We start from the raw sequence: 22,593 nt of genomic DNA on the forward strand, positions 1-22,593 counted from the left end.
TTTTAGTAAAACAAACAGACTTGCATCAACTGAAACATTTTGCGAATTTGTGTCAAATGGTTTTCATTAAAAAAAAAAAGGGGGAGGAGATTCTGAAAAAAAAAGTTTTTACAACAAAATATTTTGACTTTCCACTTGAAATTAATTTTCATTTTGAAATGTACTTAAATTTTATTCAAAAAATGAAACAGACTGTTAAAATAATTTCATTTTAATCTTTACTTTTTCCTGGAAAAATTTGAAAATTTTCAACGTGACTAATCCCATGCTCAAAGTGAAAAGGAAGAATATATTACAGAGCTACAACATTGAGTATCTTTGAGAGCTTCAGGATGATCGCTTGGGTGAGGTCTGATGGACACAACAATTAGATATCTGGATTTCTGAAGGAAAAAAACAAGCTTTTTAGTGATCCAAACCTCTCCAGGCTAGCTGACAATGATGATAGCATGGGACTGGTTTACAGTTTCTTCAGTATTATCCTTTGTACTCTGTTCTCATCTATCCAGATTCCTCTGCACACTATTTGTTGCATAAAGAACACAAGACACACAGCAGCAGTTCAGATCTGATCTTCTCAATGAAAAATAATGCTTCATTCAGAGTAAACACATTTTGCTTAAAATGCTCGGTTTATGAAACGGGAAGATTTAATTGGGCCAGCAGGAAATGTTTTTACAAGCACCTTCCTAAAGTCCCAAAGTCGGTTACATCAGGAGCTTTTTACAAGATTTGGGTGGATTGTCTCGTGGATCTTTAGCTGGAAGAAATCATGTTTTCTTTATGCATCTTAAGTGAAGTTTCAGAATTTTTCTGGGAAGGTTTTAGATGTCTTGACTTAGAGCTGTTTCATGCTTCAAAGAACAATTTTTGGAGACATTAGGAGCGTGGTGATATAGTGCTGTGTGCTGTAGGTGTTTGTTTTTGGGTGGATGAGGGGAGTTTTGGGTCTGGGCTTGGAACTGGATAACAGTTTGTTGCTTTGATATCAAGAGTTTTCAGATTGGCTTACACTTAGGAAAGAAAAATATCTATTTTGTATTTCATATTTGTATATTTCATCAATAGATTTGATGGTGCATTAAGGAGAGAATAAAGGCAATATTTGCCATAAGGAGCTTAACTGTATGTATCTAACCTTGTGATCCTTCTTTTGATTCTTCATATCTGTTTCCTCCAAGGTCTGAATTCTTGTAAAAACAGCTGTGGTACAATCTAATAAACTGTAAACATGATTTTTCATAATATTGTTCATATAACTAGCAGGGTGAAAACAATCAGTGTGGCACACTCTAATAGGAGGCATTCTGTTGACTTGGACTTGAATTATACCAGAGTAGGGAACACAAGTTTGTTAGTGCCTCTAACCACAGTACTGTCTGACTTGGAAAAAAAAATGTAGCTCAACTGTGCATTTATTACCAGATACAGTGTACAACTAATAGGTGCTGTACTTCTATTTTTACCAAATATCCCTTGTTGGATAGATTTTTGACGTGAAAATTACAGGATTGGTGCCCACTGTAAGATTATGTTGATAATTGAAGCTGCTTCTACTCAATAAAACATAACTGGAGCTTAAGTAACAAGGGTAAAAGGGAAGAAAGATTAAAAAAATAGCGTGTAGATACACAGAAAGATTATAACTTGGCTGTCAAGGCCATTATATCCCCTCATGCAGTTGTCACTAAATTTGTTGTTAATGCTCACTATGTGTCAGTCAACTACTCGTACAACTTTTGTCCCCTTGTGCTTGAAGGAATTTTCCAGAAAAACACTACTTTATAAAGTGTCAGCATAGAAATCTGTTAATGGTCGGTTCTGTCATTTTAACTTCTCTACTATTACCCGTCGAACAAGTGTAAAGAGTGCATGGAAATTCCTGAAATTTCCTAAGAACTTGACTTCCCGTGAGATTCTTTCCTCCCCTCTCCATCCCAGTCCCCGACAGGAAATCAGAATGTCTCAATTTTCAAGCAAGTTTTGAGCCAGGTGTTTGCACCGTTATTGTTTATGGTACTTGAAGGACAGTGCATAAGAGGGACATGGAATATATCTGGAGAGACTTGCTTGTTTTCTTGTTTCTTGGGCCTTATTGGTAGTGATAATAAATAAGGTTGAGTACTTTTTTTTTTTATTAGCTGACTAGTGTAATGCATTAAATGTAGAATAGGTAATGTACTCAAAATCTATGCAGCCTTTTGCCTTTTAAAAAATACTTGAAAATATAATACATTCAAATACTTAAATTTAGCTTTTTTTTTTTTTAGATCTTCTAAATGCTTTATAAGCAATACAGCTACCTTATTTTGATTCCTTACTTCTATTTTTTCCCTTGAGGGATACAGGAGATATGAGTTCCTTTGCAAACAGACTGAAGTTCAGGGGTGAGATTCTTGCCCCCCACCACCCATTTTGGCTCCTCTATGCTAGGTAAAAGGTCTGGAGTGGTGTAAAGAGTCTCAAGTTGTGGCTGGGGATGTGTATCAGGTGTGTGGGTGTAGCACTGTAGAGATTCTGGACAACATTGTGACCCATATAGCACCTCGAGGAGCATGTTATAATTTAGACAGACCAACACAGCTGTGTAAATTACACTTGTGTGTTTTGAGTTCAGAATTTGGATGGTGCAAAAATGACTTAAGGCCATCTTAACCCCAGGTCTTCCTGATCTGAGAGTTCTGAGGGTATGTCTACACAGCAGTTAGACACCTGTGGCTGGCCAGTGCCAACTGACTTGGGCTCGCAGGCCTCTGGCTGTGAGCTGTTTATTAATGGTATAGACACTCAGCCTGGAGCCCAGGCTCTGGGACACCCCCACCTTGCAGGCTCCTAGAGCCTAGGTTCCAGCCCAAGCCTGAACGTCTACCCCACGGTTAGACTACTCAGACCAAGCCCTGTTATCACGAGTCAGCTGGCACAAGCCAGCCACATGGGTCTAATTGCAGTGTAGACATTGCCATAGTGTCGTGTTCAAAGCCACACAGTGATAAAACTGGATAAGAAGTCAGGGATTTTCTGACTTCCATTCTCTTTAAGGAATGAGAAAGATTCATCATATTTTTGTGCTTATCCTTTGTATGTAAAAATTATGTAGAATAAATGTTGTTGTTCTTTTTGTTGCCGAGGTTTCATAGTTTTAGGAAGCTGTTTGGTTTTGGATCAGAAATGAGTAGTTTGTGCTCACTTCTGCAGCCAAAGATCCTTTTATCCAGTTGGAATTTTCTGGTATAGTTAGACGCAACATATTTTTATATTTAATATTTTAAATTGATTTCTTAATTTGTAATGCTAATACAAATATATGTTCCGAATATGTTCTGTATGAACATACTATGGTGCCATTCATCAAAGGACCACAAAGCACTTTTGATTGGTGATTGAGTTGATATGTATTTATTGATCACAAGAGTTCATATAAAACTATCTTCTTGCATTGCATAAAGAGTGCAAATCTATTTTTAATGCAGACAGCCAAAGTCCCAGTCTTGGGATTGTATGCTAACTGCTAGCTGATTAGTGTGAAATTTAATTTACAGAAATTAGCCTGAGGTGAGGAGAGTGTGAAATAAACATTACATGTAAATTCTGCATTTTGCTGTTTTCTGTGTTTACATTGAAAGAAGCACTCTCTCTCTGGGATCCTCCTCTTCTAATTTTCCACACCACTTTCACGGTCTTGTAACTGGTGGTGAATACATCACATTTCTATATATTGTGTTCCATAGCCATTCAAAACACAGATTAATACTCTAATAATAGAGAATTTTGACATTTTAAATTTTAATGATCAAGAATTATTAACCCAGAGGCTAATTTTCACTTTGGTAAAGTTGTATATCAAGAAAGAGAGAAATAAAGAAAATTGTGAGGGGAATGCAGTCATGAATTTAAAAATCTGGAAACCTTTGTATTTTTACATCTATACTGTAGGATGGTTCATAAATTAATGTTATGTAGGGCTCTCTAATGTATGTTGTCCTGTTCTCCTGTGGTATATACCTGTCTAACAGGTGGTTATGATTGCTCCTAGCCATATGAGCATGTGCAGTGAGAGTCTGAATTATGTCATCCTCTTTAAGAGTTGCTTGTTAGTTCACAACTTTCAGTTCTTTTGGGCCAGGTGGTGGAATAGTTCCCAGAGTGAGTGATCTAGAGAATGAGGAAATAAACACTCCAGTACTGTAATGAGTTGCAGTATAGTCCTTACTGACATTCTATGCCAGGAAAACTACAGAGAAGGTAAAGTTTTTGAGGTATTTTCATTCCATGACAATCCAGTTTCTCATGCTCCCAGTGCACTGCCTAGTCAGTGTCCAAAGCAGTTTACAGTACAAGTTAAAGAAAGTAACTTTGAGGTCAGAAGATGTTACTTACCCTTGCATAAACCAGAGGATATCCAGCTTGCCAGTCAGGCCATCTTCAAATCTACTTCACATGCCTAGAACGGCACAACTCTATAGATACCAGGGGAGTCTTGGTAAAGAGGTTTTTCATCTTTGAACTGTAAAATAATAGGTCTGAGTTAATAACTTAGTAGTTTCATTAAATTAATAAGATATCGGAAGATTATTTGACCAATGCCGTCTTTACTTGCTCAGTTATGGGAAAGCACTTGCATACTGAAATCCATAAAAATTTGATCTAAATTTAAGTTATTCATCACCATCTTTACTATAATATCTGGACACTGTGGATTAACAGTCAAATTGTCATCTTACAAAATGCTGGGTTCCATTCAGTGAGTGTATATAATCACGATCCAATAAGAAAACTTTGGTTTCTTTATCTTTTAGGCTCCCGTCTCCGTCAAGAAGATTTCCCACCTCGAATTGTTGAGCACCCTTCTGATCTAATTGTTTCAAAAGGAGAACCAGCAACTTTGAACTGTAAGGCAGAAGGCAGGCCAATCCCAACTATTGAGTGGTATAAAGGGGGTGAAAGAGTTGAAACTGACAAAGATGACCCTCGCTCCCATCGGATGTTGCTGCCCAGCGGATCTTTATTTTTCTTACGCATAGTACATGGACGCAAAAGTAGGCCAGATGAAGGAGTCTATGTCTGTGTTGCAAGGAATTACCTTGGTGAAGCTGTGAGTCATAATTCATCGCTGGAGGTAGCAAGTAAGTAAAGCTTTTTCACGTTTTACAAAGTCTCTTGTCTTGATGTTGGCTATTACTGTGGAAATTTAAGAGAAAAAATATTAACTTCTCTGAGACAAACAATTGTCTTAAAATAAAGGTAGGAACTATGTAGTTGAATTTACTGTACTACGTACAAATATATGGGAAGGAAACACAGACATTTTGAAGATTTGGACTTGCTGGCCAGATGCTGCTCTATTTTTCTATGAAGTTCTGGTTCTTTGTTGGCTGTTGAATATTGCATATCTCATTCAAAGATTGATACTTTTTTCCACCACATGTCATATCAAATGCAGTTTACTATTACTGGTGATAGAGTAAAGGTTTGATGTAACACTGCACAGGTGCAAAGTGTTGTGTATATAATAAAGGCATAAAATTATTTAGCATGACTGGGTGCACAAGAGTCCTGCTCAAGTGAGTTCTGGTGTGTGGCCAGTCAACTTCCTCTGGCTAATAGCAGTCATATGCCAAAGACCGGAGCAAATAGGTATGTTGTTCATTTACATTTCATCACACACTTGTTCCTCAAACATGCCCCTTTTCTGTTTTCTGCTCTGAAGAACAGAGTTAAAAGTGAGTGTGCAAGAATCCTGAGACTTAGTGAGAAGGACTATACCTAAGTCAGAAATTTCAAGCTCAGTTATTTAGATGCTGAAAGTCAGATTTCAGAACCTAAATGAGAGTTCTGATAGCCACAACGCCTGTAAAAGTCTATGGATATTGTTGTTGCTTAACAGGCCTGGAAGTCAGGCCCCTTTTTTTGGGTCCTAATGCCCATGCTTAGTCTCCACTCTCGTTTTCACAGGAGCAGAAGGTGGTTCTGCTTCCTGCTGTACACTCTTCTGGGCCTTGAAGGTCAAGTCCCATATTTGAAACATCTAAGACATTCTATTACAGGCCATTTGTATGTGTTGCTGAATTACAATGATTACCACCTGAGTACTGATGGAAGCACAGCATATGCCTACACTCATACAGCCTTGATTATATAGTGTATATTTTGTCATAACATTGAAATGAATTAAGCTACCAGATCAGACCTGAAATCCCTTTGTGAGAAAAGATAAGAATTTGGCTCAGTAACTAATCCAAAGTTCTTGAAACTGCTTTAAAACACATTTGTTGTCTAGTTCAATGGTCTTTTGTAAAGAGTTGAGTAGCTCTAGCATTAAGCGCTTTATTGCAGGGCTTTGGAGCTGGGCTCCGGCTCCGCTCCAGCTCCAGGCAAAAACCTGCAGCTCTACTGCTCTGGAGCTGCTCCGCACTCCAGCTCCAGGCACCGCTCCAGAGCCCTGCTTTATTGAAATCGAGTTCTCTTGACCTCCAATTTACTATTACTTACGGTACAATATAGTTCATAAATGTTTGAATGTGTTTGAAAGATTTTTGTGTGTGTTGCAAAGGATATTTGTAATGTGTGAGGCATTCAATTAAAAATCAGCAGTTTATTTGGTTAATAACATACAATATAGTATCTTTTAATAACTTCTTAAAATGCACATGGTGTTAAGGCCACTATATCTTGTGTATGTAAAATGTATATGTATATTCATCCCACAATTTCCCATTTAAAGTCTAGGAACTAGAGTTAGGCCTATTTTGGTGGAGCAGTGTTGCTGCTGCCAGTTCACTTGGAGTTTCTAAATGGCTGCACCACAACTAAAGGAGGGGCAGAATTTGGGCTTACCCAAAGAAAGACAGCTCTGCTTTGCGGTTGGGAGGGAGAGAGGAAGAAGGTCAGAAACTGCTGTAAAAGGTGCTTGGTGATCAACTTTGCAGCAATGACTCACTCACCTGCCCCACTCCCAGGAATGTACATAAAGGTACAAAACCTGGGTGGGGCAAGTCTCTATGTGAAAGCAGCAAGGAAGCCAACACACACCTTCCCTCCCCTAGCAGCCAGCAAGTGGAGGCAAATGGCAGGCTGGGTTAGAACCTGCTGTGGGTGTTACGCTAGTTGCCCTTTTTAAGGGGGGGCTGGAAAGGAATTTTTCCCACACCACCAGAATTGGCTGCGGTGGAGTGTGGTTTTTTTCGCCTTCCTCACAGTGGGTTTGAGGCTGGACCCTTTCTGGTGAATAGAAAAAGTGGCAGGCCATATGTCACAACTTACTTTGTAAGGTTGGGCGGATGTTTAGTGCAGGTCTTCCATAGGGAGGGCAGCCAGTGACCAGATAAATGGCCTGGTAAAGGACTTAAAAGGAGGTACTGGATAAAGAAACAGAAGGGGAGAGGGGGTTCAGGGACTCCCATAACCAGTACATTAGGGAGCCAACCTTCCCCCCTGCCAAAGCCCCTCTTAAGCCTCTTGCGAGGCTGGTGGTTGGTAAGGTCTAAGCCATGGGTCGGCTGGGGGACCTGGATGAAATAAAGGGGGGCTGGTGAAAGCACCAGAGAATTGCTTTGAATAAGCATGGATTTGCCTGCACTGTACACTTCATCTGCCGGGTAGTCCCAGACATCTATATAATAAAGTTGCGGCCTGATTAAAACCCATAACATTAAACTTGTCCTTCTTGCGGTATATCCAGACAATGTGTTTGTGACTCCGTATCTCAAGTCATCTTGATTAGATTGCAGGGAGAATCTTCATGACAGGGTCTGAACTTGTATGCAAAACATTTAGTGCCACCATAAGGTTTTTCAAGTGTCTTAATTCTTGAGACAGAGATAAAAGACAAGTATCTTTTAAAAGAGCTTCACGTACACCTCTATGTCGATATAACACTGTCCTTGGGAGCCAAAAAATCTTACCGTGATATAGATGAAACCGTGTTATATTGAACTTGCTTTGATCCACCAGAGTGTGCAGCCCCGCCCCCCTGGAGCACTGCTTTACTGTGTTATATCCAAATTCGCGTTATATCGGGTGGTGGTATATTGAGGTAGCAGTGTATTTGCCACAGAACAGTAGCATAGCATTAACTACCAATCCAATACCAATCACACTCGTATTGGCAATCTCAGAGCTGTGAAATGTGAGTTGAGATTTGCTGAGACTTGATTGTTGTTAAAGTTGACATTACACTTAAAAAGGAAAAATCGCTAGTACGTGTGTTAGGAAATGAAATTTTTAGCATTGGTAACATGGTGTTTGAAAAGATGTTTAACAGAACAAGCGATGATGTGAAAATGCAAAACCAGTGAAGCATTTTAAATAGCACTGAAAAGGTAAAGAATCAGATATTCTAGGAAACAAGGAAGTAATTGAAGGCTGCTGGAATAAATGTACATTAAATTTAACATCTGTGAAACATAGATATAACACTATATCATTATAAACTACAGTTAGACTCACAGTGGTCAAAGAGAAAACACTGTTTTGGTTCACTTGTCACTGCATCCTCTTTCAGTATTATAATGTGCAATTGCTACTTTAAAAATCCTTAAATTTTAGTTTCATCTTTGCATGTTTACACAATAAAATTGCCTTTATTTGATGTGCATTTAAGAAACACAAAAGAACACTTTAGCATATTCATTTGGTTATGCTTTAATGCTACACAGTCAATTTAACTGAAAGACATTTGTAAAAAAAAAAAATAGTAGGGGAACAAAAGCTTTTATGCACTGTAACTCGTAGGTACGACTGGAAGAGAGTCTTGTCTATGGCAGTAACTTGCATTTTATAAAGCACTTCCTTTTTCAGCAGTTCCGATTGTCACAACTTGATTTAGATTTCAGTCCTTAGTATCCTATGAATTTGTAGCCTACGCTTCAGATCAGCAAAGAGTCTATTTACTTTTCCAATAAACACTAAAAACAAATTTTTAGTGTTGCCTAAAAACTGCGTTTTCAAAACCAATTCACTCTTAATCTTTTGAGATAGGACAATTCATCAAGGAAATTTAGTTTTTGTTTTTACAAAACTAATGGAGATATTACTAATTATTTTCTTTGTTCTATGATACATATACGTTTTAGAGAGTCTACAAAAGAAGTAGTGCAATATATCAAAAACTCAATACAATCTTCTGGAATGTGAAGTGTTAACATTAAAGGTTCTTTTTTTTTAATTCCACTAATATATTTTTAGGTACATATAAAATTTTATTCTATGTATCAGATTTGACAGCCTGAGAAACTAAAATTCTCCTTATCCACAGAACATGTAGAATATGAGGAAGCAGGAATGTGCAAGCTTACTCATCTTCTACTTCCCACTCCCCAGTAGGCCCATCAAAAGGGCTAGATATGTAAAGTTATCCAAAATATGCTGTATCTATATCTTCATTTATCCCCCACTGAGGTCGGTCTATTAGCTAGCCAGGGCTATTTGTCCCTTGGTGAATAGCATCGATCTAGCACTAATAACTATTTGGTATCTTCAGTAAGCTGAATCAAGGAAACCATTTCCCTCACTACAATCTCTGCCTCTCATGTTACTTTAAAATTATGAGCTTTACGCATTACATTGTTGGGCTTGCTTTCTGGTGTCCTTGGCATTGTTTATAAGTACTGTATTCTCTCTTATTTTCATATGATTTTCCTGTTGTTGGCCCTTTTAAAACAAACAAAATAGCAACATGATCCCCAAGTGTGGCACTATGCATGTAATAAATGTATCTTCCAATATAGGGTGTCTTCCCTAAATACAGCATAGCATTGCTTATCTTATCCTGAGTCTCTTCTGTGTGATCAGGTTAGAGGGTTGTGTTACTGACTTAGTCAAATCACAAGTCACTTGATATTTTTTTACACCAAAAGCTTAAAATCTATCAACCATTTTGATGAGCAGTAGTGCAAAACTCTAGAGATGTGTGGTACTGTCTCAGAGAAGTAGCTTTGTAACTTAATATTAAGTGATATAATTTTGATATAGTTTATTCACAAAGGAGGAATAGTATATATACCTAAATAAAATAGGAGCCATAGCAGAAGGTACAGTTACAAGACAGGTTAACAGGATATTGTTCCCACTTTGTGAAATGGAACCTTATGTATCTTCAGACTTTACTCACAGCTGAATGAGGCTTCTGTGTACTAGACCAACCAGTGAAGGTAATGGGATAATCAGGCATGGGTAAACAGTCATCCTTCAAAGACTTTATACCACTACACGTGTTTGCCTCTCTCTTCTTGACTTCCTGAACTCGGTCTTTTGATCACTGGAGACCTCCTTAAATTAGCTCAATGTTTTGTTTTTGAAGAATGTAACTGGTTTCGAATTACCACGTACCAGTGACACATTCCCTGGTGGTGAAAGGTCCTAGAGAATGTGATAAAGGGCATGTCCTTGTCAAGACTAAACAGGGTAATTCTTACTATAAATGTCAGTCTTTACAGGTAGGAGCACAGAGTTGATCAGTGTTTTGCTCCTCCAAATAAGTGGTCCAGACAAGAATCTGTCCATCACATAAACAACTTAGAAACAAAGGCTGTTTCTCACCCTAAAGGAAACAAAAGCTGTTTTTGAGATATGAGAAATGTTATCTGTCAACAAACCAGGAGTGTACTGCAGCTGTTTTATGCTGTTGAGTCCCTGAAGCTTCTCTGATAAACAGATGCACCTGATCAAGATCAAATTCATTTATTTGGCATCTAATTGCACAGCAGACTGACTCAACAGTTATAGTGCATCCTTAGATTTCCATGCAATTACTCTTTTTTGAGAGAAGGTGTTCCTGGACCTGTAATATCCAGGTGAATAAAGATGATTCTCAAGTTATGTTGCATTTATTTATAACCAAGAGTGGTGGTAGTGACAGGCAAATACCCATGGTCAATACCTTTTTGCCTTCCTCGTTTCTGCCCCCTCCCCCCTTCTGAAGATTCTGGGGATCTTAAGGAGAACCATAGTGCCGGGGTTTGGTAGACACCAGACTCATACATCTTCATTTTCAAATTGCTTCTTGCTTAGATTAGAGCTACAGTTTTCTACCAGTGTTCAGGAAATCTTTAAAAGCAGCAAAGAGTCCTGTGGCACCTTATAGACTAACAGACGTTTTGGAGCATGAGCTTTCGTGGGTGAATACCCACTTGGTCAGATGCATGTAGTGGAAATTTCCAGGGGCAGGTGTATATATATATGCAGGCAAGCTAGAGATAATGAGGTAGTTCAATCAGGGAGGATAAGGCCCTGTTCTAGCAGTTGAGGTGTGAAAACCAAGGGAGGAGAAACTGGTTTTGTAATTGGCAAGCCATTCACAGTCTTTGTTTAATCCTGAGCTGATGGTGTCAAATTTGCAGATGAACTGAAGCTCAGCAGTTTCTCTTTGAAGTCTGGTCCTGAAGTTTTTTTGCTTCAGGATGGCCACCTTAAGGTCTGCTATAGTGTGGCCAGGGAGGTTGAAGTGTTCTCCTACAAGTTTTTGTATATTGCCATTCCTAATATCTGATTTGTGTCCGTTTATCCTTTTCCGTAGCGACTGTCCAGTTTGGCCGATGTACATAGCAGAGGGGCATTGCTGGCATATGATGGCATATATTACATTGGTGGACGTGCAGGTGAATGAACCGGTGATGGTGTGTCTGATCTGGTTAGGTCCTGTGATGGTGTCACTGGTGTAGATATGTGGGCAGAGTTGGCATCGAGGTTTGTTACATGGATTGGTTTCTGAGCTAGAGTTGCTATGGTGCGGTGTGCAGTTACTGGTGAGAATGTTTCAGGTTGGCAGGTTGCCTGTGGGCGAGGACTGGCCTGCCACCCAAGGCCTGTGAAAGTGTGGGATCATTGTCCAGAATGGGCTGTAGATCCCTGATGATGCGTTGGAGGGGTTTTAGCTGGGGACTATATGTGATGGCCAGTGGAGTCCTGTTGGTTTCTTTCTTGGGTTTGTCTTGCAGTAGGAGGCTTGTGGGTACACGTCTGGCTCTGTTGATCTGTTTCCTTATTTCCTCATGCGGGTATTGTAGTTTTGAGAATGCTTGGTGGAGATTTTGTAGATGTTGGTCTCTGTCTGAGGGGTTAGAGCAGATGCGGTTGTACCTCAGTGCTTGGCTGTAGACAATGGATCGTGTGATGTGCCCGGGATGGAAGCTGGAGGCAGGAAGGTAGGCATAGCGGTCGGTAGGTTTTCGGTATAAGGTGGTGGTAATGTGACCATCACTTATTTGCACCGTGGTGTCTAGGAAGTGGACCTCCTGTGTAGATTGGTCCAGGCTGAGGTTGATGGTGGGGTGGAAGCTGTTGAAATCGTGGTGGAATTTTTCCAGAGTCTCCTTCCCATGGGTCCAGATGATGATGTCATCAATGTAGCGTAGGTAGAGAAGGGGCGTGAGTGGACGAGAGCTGAGGAAGTGGTGTTGTTCCAGGTCAGCCATAAAAATATTGGCATATTGTGGGGCCATGCGGGTGCCCATAGCTGTGCCACTGTTCTGGAGATATATATTGTCATCAACTTTGAAATAGTTGTGTGGGAGGATAAAGGCACAGAGCTCAGCAGCCAGTTGTGCTGTGGCATCATCAGGGATACTGTTCCTGACAGCTTGTATTCCATCTGTGTGTGGGATGTTCATGTAGAGAGCCTCTGCGTCCATGGTGGCTAGGATGGTGTTTTCTGGAAGGTCACCAATGCATTGTAGTTTCCTCAGGAAATCAGTGGTGTCACGGAGATAGCTGGGAGTGCTGGTGGCATAGGGTCTGAGTGGAGAGTCCACATATCCAGACAGTCCTTCAGTGAGAGTACCAATGCCCGAGATGATGGGGCGGCCCGGATTTCCAGGTTTGTGGATCTTGGATAGTAGATAGAATTACCCTGGTCGGGGCTCTAAGGGTATGTTGATTTGTTCCAGTGTTAGTGTAGGAGAACACTTCAACCTCCCTGGCCACACTAAAGCAGACCTTAAGGTGGCCATCCTGAAGCAAAAAAACTTCAAGACCAGACTTCAAAGAGAAACTGCTGAGCTTCAGTTCGTCTGCAAATTTGACACCATCAGCTCAGGATTAAACAAAGACTGTGAATGGCTTGCCAATTACAAAACCAGTTTCTCCTCCCTTGGTTTTCACACCTCAACTGCTAGAACAGGGCCTCATCCTCCCTGATTGAACTACCTCATTATCTCTAGCTTGCCTGCATATATATACCTGCCCCTGGAAATTTCCACTACATGCATCTGACGAAGTGGGTATTCACCTACGAAAGCTCATGCTCCAAAACGTCTGTTAGTCTATAAGGTGCCACTGGACTCTTTGCTGCTTTTACAGATCCAGACTAACACGGCTACCCCTCTGATAGTTGACAGGAAATCTTTATTCCCCCTAAATCATATTGCTGTAAAACAGGGGTGGCCAACCTGAGCCTGAAAAGGAGCCAGAATTTACCAATGTACATTGCCAAAGAGCCACAATAATACGTCAGCAGCTCCTCAGCAGCTACCTCCCAGCCACCAGCAGCCCCGCCAGTCAGCGCCTCCCCCTCGTTCCTCTCAGCTCCCGATCAGCTGTCTTGTGGCATGCAAGAGGCTCGGGGCAGGTACTAGGAAATGGCAGGCTCAGGGGAGGGAGTGGGAAGAGGTAGAGTGGGGGCAGGGCCTGTGGCAGAGCCCGGGGTTGAGCAGTGAGCACCCCCTAGCACATTGGAAAGTTGGCACCTGTAGCTCCAGCCCCGGAGTCGGTGCCTATACAAGGAGCCGCATATTAACTTCTGAAGAGCTGCATATGGCTCCGGAGCCACAGGTTGGCCATCCTGTTATAGAAAAACAGGTCTGTGCAACCAGGCTTTTGAGTAAAGGTTTGTAAAGAGACAGTTTTTTCTAATAACTTGCAGAAAAATACAGTTTATACTAACCATTACCTCTAACTTCTGTAACAATGTTTCTCGGCATTGCACAGCTAAGATTCTAAGCTATTGTGTATGTTGTTAGCTAATATATTTGTTTTTAGTTTAGAGCTGGATAGTAACCCAAATTTTCTTCACATTCAGTTCCCAGCAGTACCTATAAAGTTTTCTGGCTTCCCAGGATGTGACATCCTTCTTGAGAATACCTTCTTAGGATGGTGTTAACTTGAGAGATGATGTGATGTCTCTGTCTAATCAGTCTTCCTAAGAGACTGATTAATTTATTTCAGCATAAGCTTTCGTGGGCTCCAGCTCACTTCTTCGGATGCATCTGAAGAAGTGAGCTGTAGCCCATGAAGACTTATACTGAAATAAATTTGTTGGTCTCTAAGGTGCCACAAGTACTCCTGTTGTTTTTGCGGATACAGACTAACGCGGCTGCTACTCTAAAACCTAAGAGACTGATGTCCTTCTTACAGCAATTACTTTGGGGATGGTACTTCAAAAATAACATGGAAAAAACATGGCTCACTTACCTTTGATTGGTAAGTTGTACCATAGTGATCATACCTGTTCTCATTGTAGGTTCAGCTCTGGAAATGCCGCAATCTCTGGGAGGTATTATATGCATTCTAATGGCCTTTGTATAGCAGCACTGTTCTAAAGCAGTAGCTGAAATTAATCAGCAAAATAGTTCCCATTTTGGAGAAGACTTTGTGGCCCATTGGTAAACTGGTAACTGACAGATCAGCACTTGTTAAGCATGTTCATTTTAATTTAATGAATAAGTTAAATTTTACTTTGGGAAGAGTCTTGTTAAGTTGCTTTGCTCTGTAAATAACTAATCTGGTACCTAAACTGCATTGCAGTTGCATGGCACAATTATTTACTGAGTTGTATTTGAGAAGACTTTAGATTTTGTTTGCATTCTAAACTGGGAAAGCAGGACTCCTAATCAGGGCCGGTGCAAGGATGTTTCATGCCCTAGGCGAAACTTCCACCTTGCGCCCTGAGGCACCCCTCCACCCCAGCTTACCCTTGCTCTGCGCACGAGCATGAGCACCCCGAGCACGTTGTGGCTGGTTCACTTCACTTCACAATCAGTTTAGGCGCCGCACGGCTGGGAGGCAGGAGACGCGAAGCAGCCACGGCGTGCTCGGGAAGGAGGCAGGGCAGGGGTGAGCTGGGGCAGAGAGTTCCCCTGTGTGCCACCCTCCTCACTTGCAGGCGGCCCTCCCCGTGCTCCCCTGCCCCAGGTCCCTCCGCCTAAATGCCGGCGGTGACCGGGGCGGCCGAAGATGTGGCCGCTGCGGTCGCTGCCGAAGAAAATGCTGCCCCTCAAATCCTAGTGCCCTATGGTTGCACCAGCCCTGCTCCTAATAACCTACAGCCTTCGTAACTTTTCTCAGAATATTATTTAAAATCTTTAATGTTAGTCTTATGGGTGGAAAAGATTTGAATAGAACTGGTTCCTTTCTTTCCTCCCAAAGTTTGAGACACAGGAAGAAGCAGATATCATCAAAAATTTTAGTGAAGCTATACCCACAAGTAATGGCATTAACAAAAGTTGCTTGAGGCAATACAGGTTTCATAGCATAGTTGTTGGTAATGCTTTTAAAAACATTGCCATCTATGCTGTATTTGCCTTGAAAGTAAGTGTTACTGCACAGCTGTAAAAACAACTGAAATCCTGGGTTACTAGAAGCTGTCAACTTCTAAAGCATTTTTAAAATGGAATGTAATGTCATTTCAAATCGTACTTCCTGTGCAACAATGATAACACATTTGTTTGTGCCTGCTATTTGCAATACAGTATGTGTTGACTGTAGTTCAGGAAAGCAGAAGTGATTACATTAGCTAATCTTCATATAGCTTTGGGTTTTTTTAAAGTAATTTCCTTAGCCATTCTAGTCAATAGCAGAACATGTTATCATTGAGAGTTTGCGTCTTTAGTTCTAGCCTTTACCTCATTCACTTAGTTTTTGAGGGGAACAGAGAGCCTTGTTTTGCTTTGCAATTAATTCTAACTCCTCCTCTCCCTCTCTCCCCAACATCCTATGTAATTTGGCAGCAGAATTACACTGGTAGTAATTAAAGCTGAATTAATTCTGGGAGCTTAGTACTATAAGGAAATCCTATCTAACTATCCTTGGCATAAAACAGTTATCCTAATGAAAATGGGAGAATTAATCAAAAACAGGGGAGCAACTAGCCATGGCTGGGGGAAAAACTAATTTCCTCAAAACTTACTATTACATTTCTAAATGTAGATACATTATATACATAATTGAGCCATTATATTTACAGCCCTGAAACTTTGAGAGGTGATTATTGTACTCCAGAGAAATAAAACATTCTCCTTTCAGATATAAAGAGGTGTTGTTTATACACACACACACATGCATAATTTAGTTCTGTTTAAAAAAAACAAAAATAAGGAAAGTAAAACTCCAAAAAATTCAAACTTTTTAATTAAATGTCTTTCTCAAATACTATTGTGGATTGATTATGGGTTAGGCCTAGCAAAAATGAACAAATGTTCTATAAATCAGGGAGTAATGACACATTTTTAAAATATAGTTATTCACCATGATCTGTAAAATATCAATTGAGGGCCAAAGGATTTTGGGGAGAAAAGTTTGCCCTACCCTTTTCTACTATGGAATTTAATTCCCTTCATTTCCCACCCCCCCATCACACTTGAGGAGCTGTTCCTTTGCATCTTTAATGGCAAACTCAGCGAAAAGGGGTCTAGAGTAGGTTCTAGAGTGAAGCTCTACATTGAACTAGAAAGACAATGTAGTTTTATTCTGATACTTGTTTTCCTTTTCCCAGTAACATTCCCAATTCAGTGTTGGGAAAAGTTGACTTTCTGTGATTCTTCCCTGTTGTCACTTGCCATGGTGTATAAATCTCTACCCTCCAGAAGAATTTCAGTTTGAGACAACAGCATGGTGGAATGGTAGAATCAGTGCTTCACTAAAATGAAATTTAGCACAGAATGTGTCAAGTACAGCTCAGCCCATTCATTTATGGACAAGAAAGTGAAGTTGACTGCAGATTCAGAAAGAAGTCAAAGCTGTAGTTGAAATATAACCACAAAAATGTATCCAAACTCATGCAATTTTCTGGAATGATACAATTTCAGAAGTAAATCATGTTTAATCTGTCCTCAAAAGGACAAGCTCTGTGTGAATCACTTAATGTATAATCCGTGTGGATCTGGGATAAGACACAAGAGCACACTTAAAAGATTTAAAAACACGATTGATCATATACCTAGTATTGCCATTTTACGATCTTGAGAGCTGGTAGCTACGCCAGTTACATAGATATGTTTGGAGGCTCATATTCTATCTTTCCAAATGGCTTTCAGATTTTGAGACCAGATATGTCTAAAACAGAGAGAGCATGTTTGGTAAGCTTGTCAATTTCAACTTGCTGCTGCTTCCTAATGCTATGAGCAGCAATAGAGACAGCCACTGTAGTTCTTTGTGGAGAAGCAAGATCCAAAAAAAAATGGTAACTGAGGAGGGCTACAGCAGCAAAGACCTCCTTTTTCCTCTTCCTCTTCCACATCTTTGTTGCAGGTAGAGGCCACTGAGGACTGGGGAGAGGGGGCAAGGAGGAAAAGTGCCTGATGAGAGTTGGTTGGGACATTTTCAACAAAACATTTTTTTGTTAGAAAAGCCAATTCAGCAAAACCAAAACTTCTTATGGAAATGCATAGTTTTTCAAAGAAAATTTTTCATTGGGAAGGTTTCTAAGGTTCAGGAGTGAATTTCTTGTGAAAATGAGAGAGATTTACCTCAGAATAGGCAATAGCCTGTTGGTTAGGGCACTCGTCTGAAGCAGGTGAGACCCAGGGTCCTGAGCCAACATATGAGGTGTATGCCCCAAATACTGGATGATTCCATTGTTCTGGGGTTGGGATATGCCTTTTTTGGACCAAATTTTTTTTTCTAAAGGTCTCAGTTTTGTCCCACTACAGGAGATTTTTTTTGAAAGATGGAAAGCCTGTCTATGTGACAGACACCTTTACCTCTTGCAGAAGGCGTTGGAGAGGGAAAGCAAAAATTTCTTTCCCCCTTGAAGGAGCGGTAGGTGTGGTCTGGCTTCATATTTATCAAACACTTCCAAGACAGAGGCTGATACAACAGATGGAGTCCTAAAGCATGGTTCACAGACAGCACTCGGATAAAAATTCCAGAACCCTCTCCTTCCTAGCATCTAAGGTCAACAGCAGGCTGACTTCTCTTGGATATTGCTGATAGGCTTCCTGATCCCAAGGAGCTCTTTTATATCTATCATTAGTTAGTAGCTATGTGGTAAATTTTTAAAGCCCTGCCTCACAGCATGTCACTTTAGGCAGAGCTTTGGGGCTAGATCTTCAGAATCACAGATCTCTGAAATTTTTCAGAAACAACCATCTGCTGAACCCATGGGGACGGGGGGTAGGGAGAGGGAGAGAGGCACACACACACACACACACACACACACACACACACACACACACACAACTTTTTGATCATGTACCAATTTCTGTGCCACTTTTACCATTCCATTGTATATGAGAAGTTACTGACAAAGGTTATGAAGGGCTAGATGAGCAAAATGCTGCCTTTCTGGTCCTCACCATTGATTATCTAGACCCTAGTTCCTCTCAATCCTACATTTTCTAATATCTTTTCCTACAGTGCTGAGAAATCAGCATGTTAACCCATATTTAGGAAGATAATTATGTTAAGCTAACATGACTGAAAAACGGATTCTTTTTGCCTGTCAAAATGGGGACATAGGTTTTGATCAATATTTACAGGAATGGTATTTTTAGAAGTCATTATTCATCTCAGAGAACTAGGTGTTTAAAATAGAAAATAATCTGTGTTTATTGTCTCTAGACTATAAAAATTCCTGAAACAAAATTGCACTGGTTATAAAGCTTTGCATCTTTGTGTCTGTGTAATGTTCAGATGACCATCATCTGACCAAACTTGGATCCAGTATGTAAATTGATTTCAGCTGACTGCATTGAATTTGAAAGAAATTTTAATATGAAAACTGCCTCTGCTCCTCTCCCCATGGTAGTAGATGTTTCACTACGTCATGTGTTAAGCAGTGCATAGTCAGCATATGGCTCTTTCTCTCCTATTTAAACTGTTTCCTCCTGGGAAAGGGAAATTCCCCTCAGACCAGACAGACATCTGCTGACTCTCTCTCCTACCAGCAAAGCCACAGAAAAGATATCTTTCCTGTGATTAAAAGAAATATGTCTGGAGGCTTTTAGTTTTCATTCAATTAATCAAAGATTAAACCCATGTGCACTCTGAACTGAGCTTCTTTGTGCTTTCTCTAGTGCCGCTGATTGGAACTCTCCTGCATATGTTTTGACTGAAATTTAAGGTTTTACCCACATAAATGTTTTTTAATGCAAAACTAATGTGTCTTCATCAGAAACAAGAAAAAAAGTTTAATAATAAGTAGAAAATAGAGTATAAAATATTACAACTGAGTTTTCTTTCACATTAACTCATAACTTGAGGTGCATATTTTAATTAAAAAATAAAATGAAAGGTAATAGTGTGCAGTGCTATATACTTTGTCAAGTCCATGTTTCTCCACAAAAGCCTTATGGATATATTAGAGGCCCCCAGTTTAAGGCCATAAGCGACCAGCAGCTCATTTAGTCTTACCTTCTGTATATCTAATCCATATATTTCCATTGGTAAATCATTAAAAAAATAGTGCTACTATGCATTATAAACATTATTGACACTAAGAATGTCAGTAGCTTCTACCTTAATTCCTCATTCCAATGATGTACTGCAGATGAAACATTAGATGAATGTTTCAATCTTGTAGGTTTTTCCCCTACCTCAAAAAGTGAGTTATTTTTCTTCCTAATGTTTATAAAAAAAATGTTGACTGAAAAAGTCATTAAGAGCAGGATCGCAAAAATTAAACATTCTCTGAATACTAGTGAGTCTATTTATACAGACTATTTATCTGAAGATAATTCCACTAATAAAACTGGAGCCAACCAAATTAGTTCTTTGTTATAGTCTGTGGCATGGTTTTGAAACAGCAGAGACCCTACTGATAACTTGACTTTCCAAAGGTATTTGTACACAGCTGTGCTTTCTCTTGCAGTGTTCTAATTATTCTATGTTTGGGTAATGTATTGATTGATTTTTCATGTATTTAAAATATAGTAGCCTATCTAAAACATAAAGAACTACCCTTAGATAAATATCCATCCAACCTTTTTTTTCCCCTGACAGCATATTTGATAGTCTAGCAAAGATTTTGAAGGTGGATTTTCATGGAAACTTTTATTTCTAAGGAACTATCAGATTTCTAGTTTTTATGCATTATTTTTAGGCTGTGCTCCTACTGCTGACTTTGACATCATCCCTCATCCTTTTATGTATCAAAAATTTCTGCTGAAGTCAGTGGTAGTTGTGCGCGTGCACAGAATGTGCACAGAATGTATCTTGGGGATGGAAGTAGTATAAGACCATAGATAGTAGGATGAGACCCTTAATGGAAAGATAAGAAAATTGTTTGTTAAGGTATGGTCCCTCAAGATGCATTTAAAAAGAAAACAAAATAATCCTAAAAAACTTGAATCAACAGGTGTGTGTGTGTGTGTGTGTGTGTGTGTGTGTGTGTGTAAAATCCTCATTAAAGATAATTGGGTTTTATGATCGTGCTTTTTTAAAGGGAATAACCCCTGTTTTCTAGAAAAATATATTATGCAATGTATGCAGATGACTTGTGTATGAAAAAAGTAAAATCTGAAAATAAATATACTTTTTTATTAATTAGCTTGCTATTGCAAAAGGGAATTAATTTTACAGTGAATATATATCTCTTTTCTTTTTAATAATAGAGGGCCAGGTCTAACATCCATTGATGTCATTGGCAAAATTCATACATTCATTGGAGACTATTTTACAGATCATTTTGTTTTCTGATTCCAAGGGAGTGTTTTGGATATTTGGGTATCGTCCATTTACTCGTAGACTTGAAGTCCAGAAGGAACCATCATGATCTAGTCTGACCTCCTGCACATCGCAGGCCACACACCCTCACCCACCCACTCCTGTAATAGACCCCTAGTTTCTGGCTGAGTTACTGAAGTCTGCAAATCATGATTTAAAGACTTTTTAAGTTACAGAGAATTCACCATTTACACTAGTTTAAACCTGCAAGTGACCCATGCCCCATGCTGCAGAAGAAGGTGATCCCCTCCTCCCCCGCAACATCTCTTCCATTCTGATCTGGGGGAAAATGCCTTCCTGGCCCCAAATATGGCAATCAGTTAGACCCTGAGCATGTTGGAAAGACCTGCCAGGAAGGTATCAGTTAGGTTTTTTGCCCCCACTGCTCCCCTTGGAAGACTGTTCCAGAACTTCATTCCTCTGATGGTTAGAAACCTTCATCTGATTTCAAGCATAATCTTGCTGATGGCCAGTTTATATCCATTTATTCTTGTGCCGACATTGGCTCTTAACTTAAATAACTGTGAACCTTAGGTTTACAGTACAGCCTGTACGTGCTAATGAAGTGTTTTTTTTTCCAATGGTAATTCAGTGGTATTCAGAGAGCATTGTTCCTGCTGAAAAATTTTCCATAAGATTGTGTAAAGAACGGTCACGTTTTCTGTTGACGCTAAATGCCTTGTGTTAAACAATTTTATTTTTGTTTTTTGAGACATTAGATAATTGAAATGGCAGTTTGATGTTCTGTCTGAATATCTTCAAGAATCCTCAGCATTAATCTCATTGGCTCAGGGATTTGACTGTGTGTTTTGTAGAACACCTAGCGCAACAGGGCAAAAGACCGATTAGCAAAAGAGCTAGTATAGCATTCGGAACCAGAAGTGCCACTTCTCTAACAGTGTGCTTTAGCCCATACCTGATAGGTAGTTTTGAAGGAGTGACAGGAACGTTAACACTTTATGCTCAATGAATCATTGCACACTCTTCTGAGATTGACAAAAATAAATTGCGCCTTTCGGGTTTATGTTGCACTTTGATTTGTGTAGCACCTTCTATTTAAAATTCTTAAAGTAGTTTAAAAATGCTTTCTTGAGGTGGGAAAGTCTTATTCCTCCTTTCAATAGAGAGAGAAATTGAGATAGAGAGAGAGAGAAGTTAATTTATGTGCTCACGGGTCACATAGGAAGTTTGGTAGAACTGGAAATAGAATACACAACTGTTTGGTTCCCACTCCTTTGCTTGACCATAAGACTGTTCTTCCTCCTTATGCTTAAAGAAAATTTAAAATGTTTTTACAGCTACTTATAGCACTAATTACAAGTTATATGCAATACCCTTTGAAATGGTCACAAAAGCAGGTTGATCTCATTCCCTTTGGGTGGTGTTGGGAGGCAAAATCAGTTTTCTTATAATTTCAGTTTCTCTTACTAGTCACTGCTTTAGTCATTTTTTTTTTAAAACTCATGGGTATTTCTGTCCGCTCCTGTGGAATAGAGGCATAGTTTCAAAGTGGAAGAGATACAAAACTACAGTCGTTATTACAACTTTAAAATGGAGAAACAAATACAACTCTAGTATTGTCATTTTTGTAATATTTAAGCCTAAGAGAAGAATATTCCTCCTCGTCCTGATCTTAATTAAGACAAAAAAGAAACCCATCCTAAACCAAACTTCTATGTAGAATAATGGATAAGCACAGGGAGAGTCTTTCCAGAGCAGAGC

At 39.6% G+C, this 22,593-nt stretch overlaps 1 protein-coding gene across 1 annotated transcript in view; it reads left to right on the top strand.

Moving 5' to 3' along the window:
* Positions 1 to 22,593, top strand: part of ROBO1 (roundabout guidance receptor 1) — a 1,059,329-nt gene that overhangs the window by 697,276 nt on the left and 339,460 nt on the right. The window contains exon 4 of the mRNA XM_050962791.1: positions 4,797 to 5,123. Coding sequence (XP_050818748.1) covers positions 4,797 to 5,123 — 327 coding nt within the window. The remainder of the gene's footprint in view (positions 1 to 4,796; positions 5,124 to 22,593) is intronic.

The sequence above is a fragment of the Gopherus flavomarginatus genome, chromosome 1 (genome assembly GCF_025201925.1).
Source record: "Gopherus flavomarginatus isolate rGopFla2 chromosome 1, rGopFla2.mat.asm, whole genome shotgun sequence".
Classification (NCBI taxonomy): Eukaryota; Metazoa; Chordata; order Testudines; family Testudinidae; genus Gopherus; species Gopherus flavomarginatus.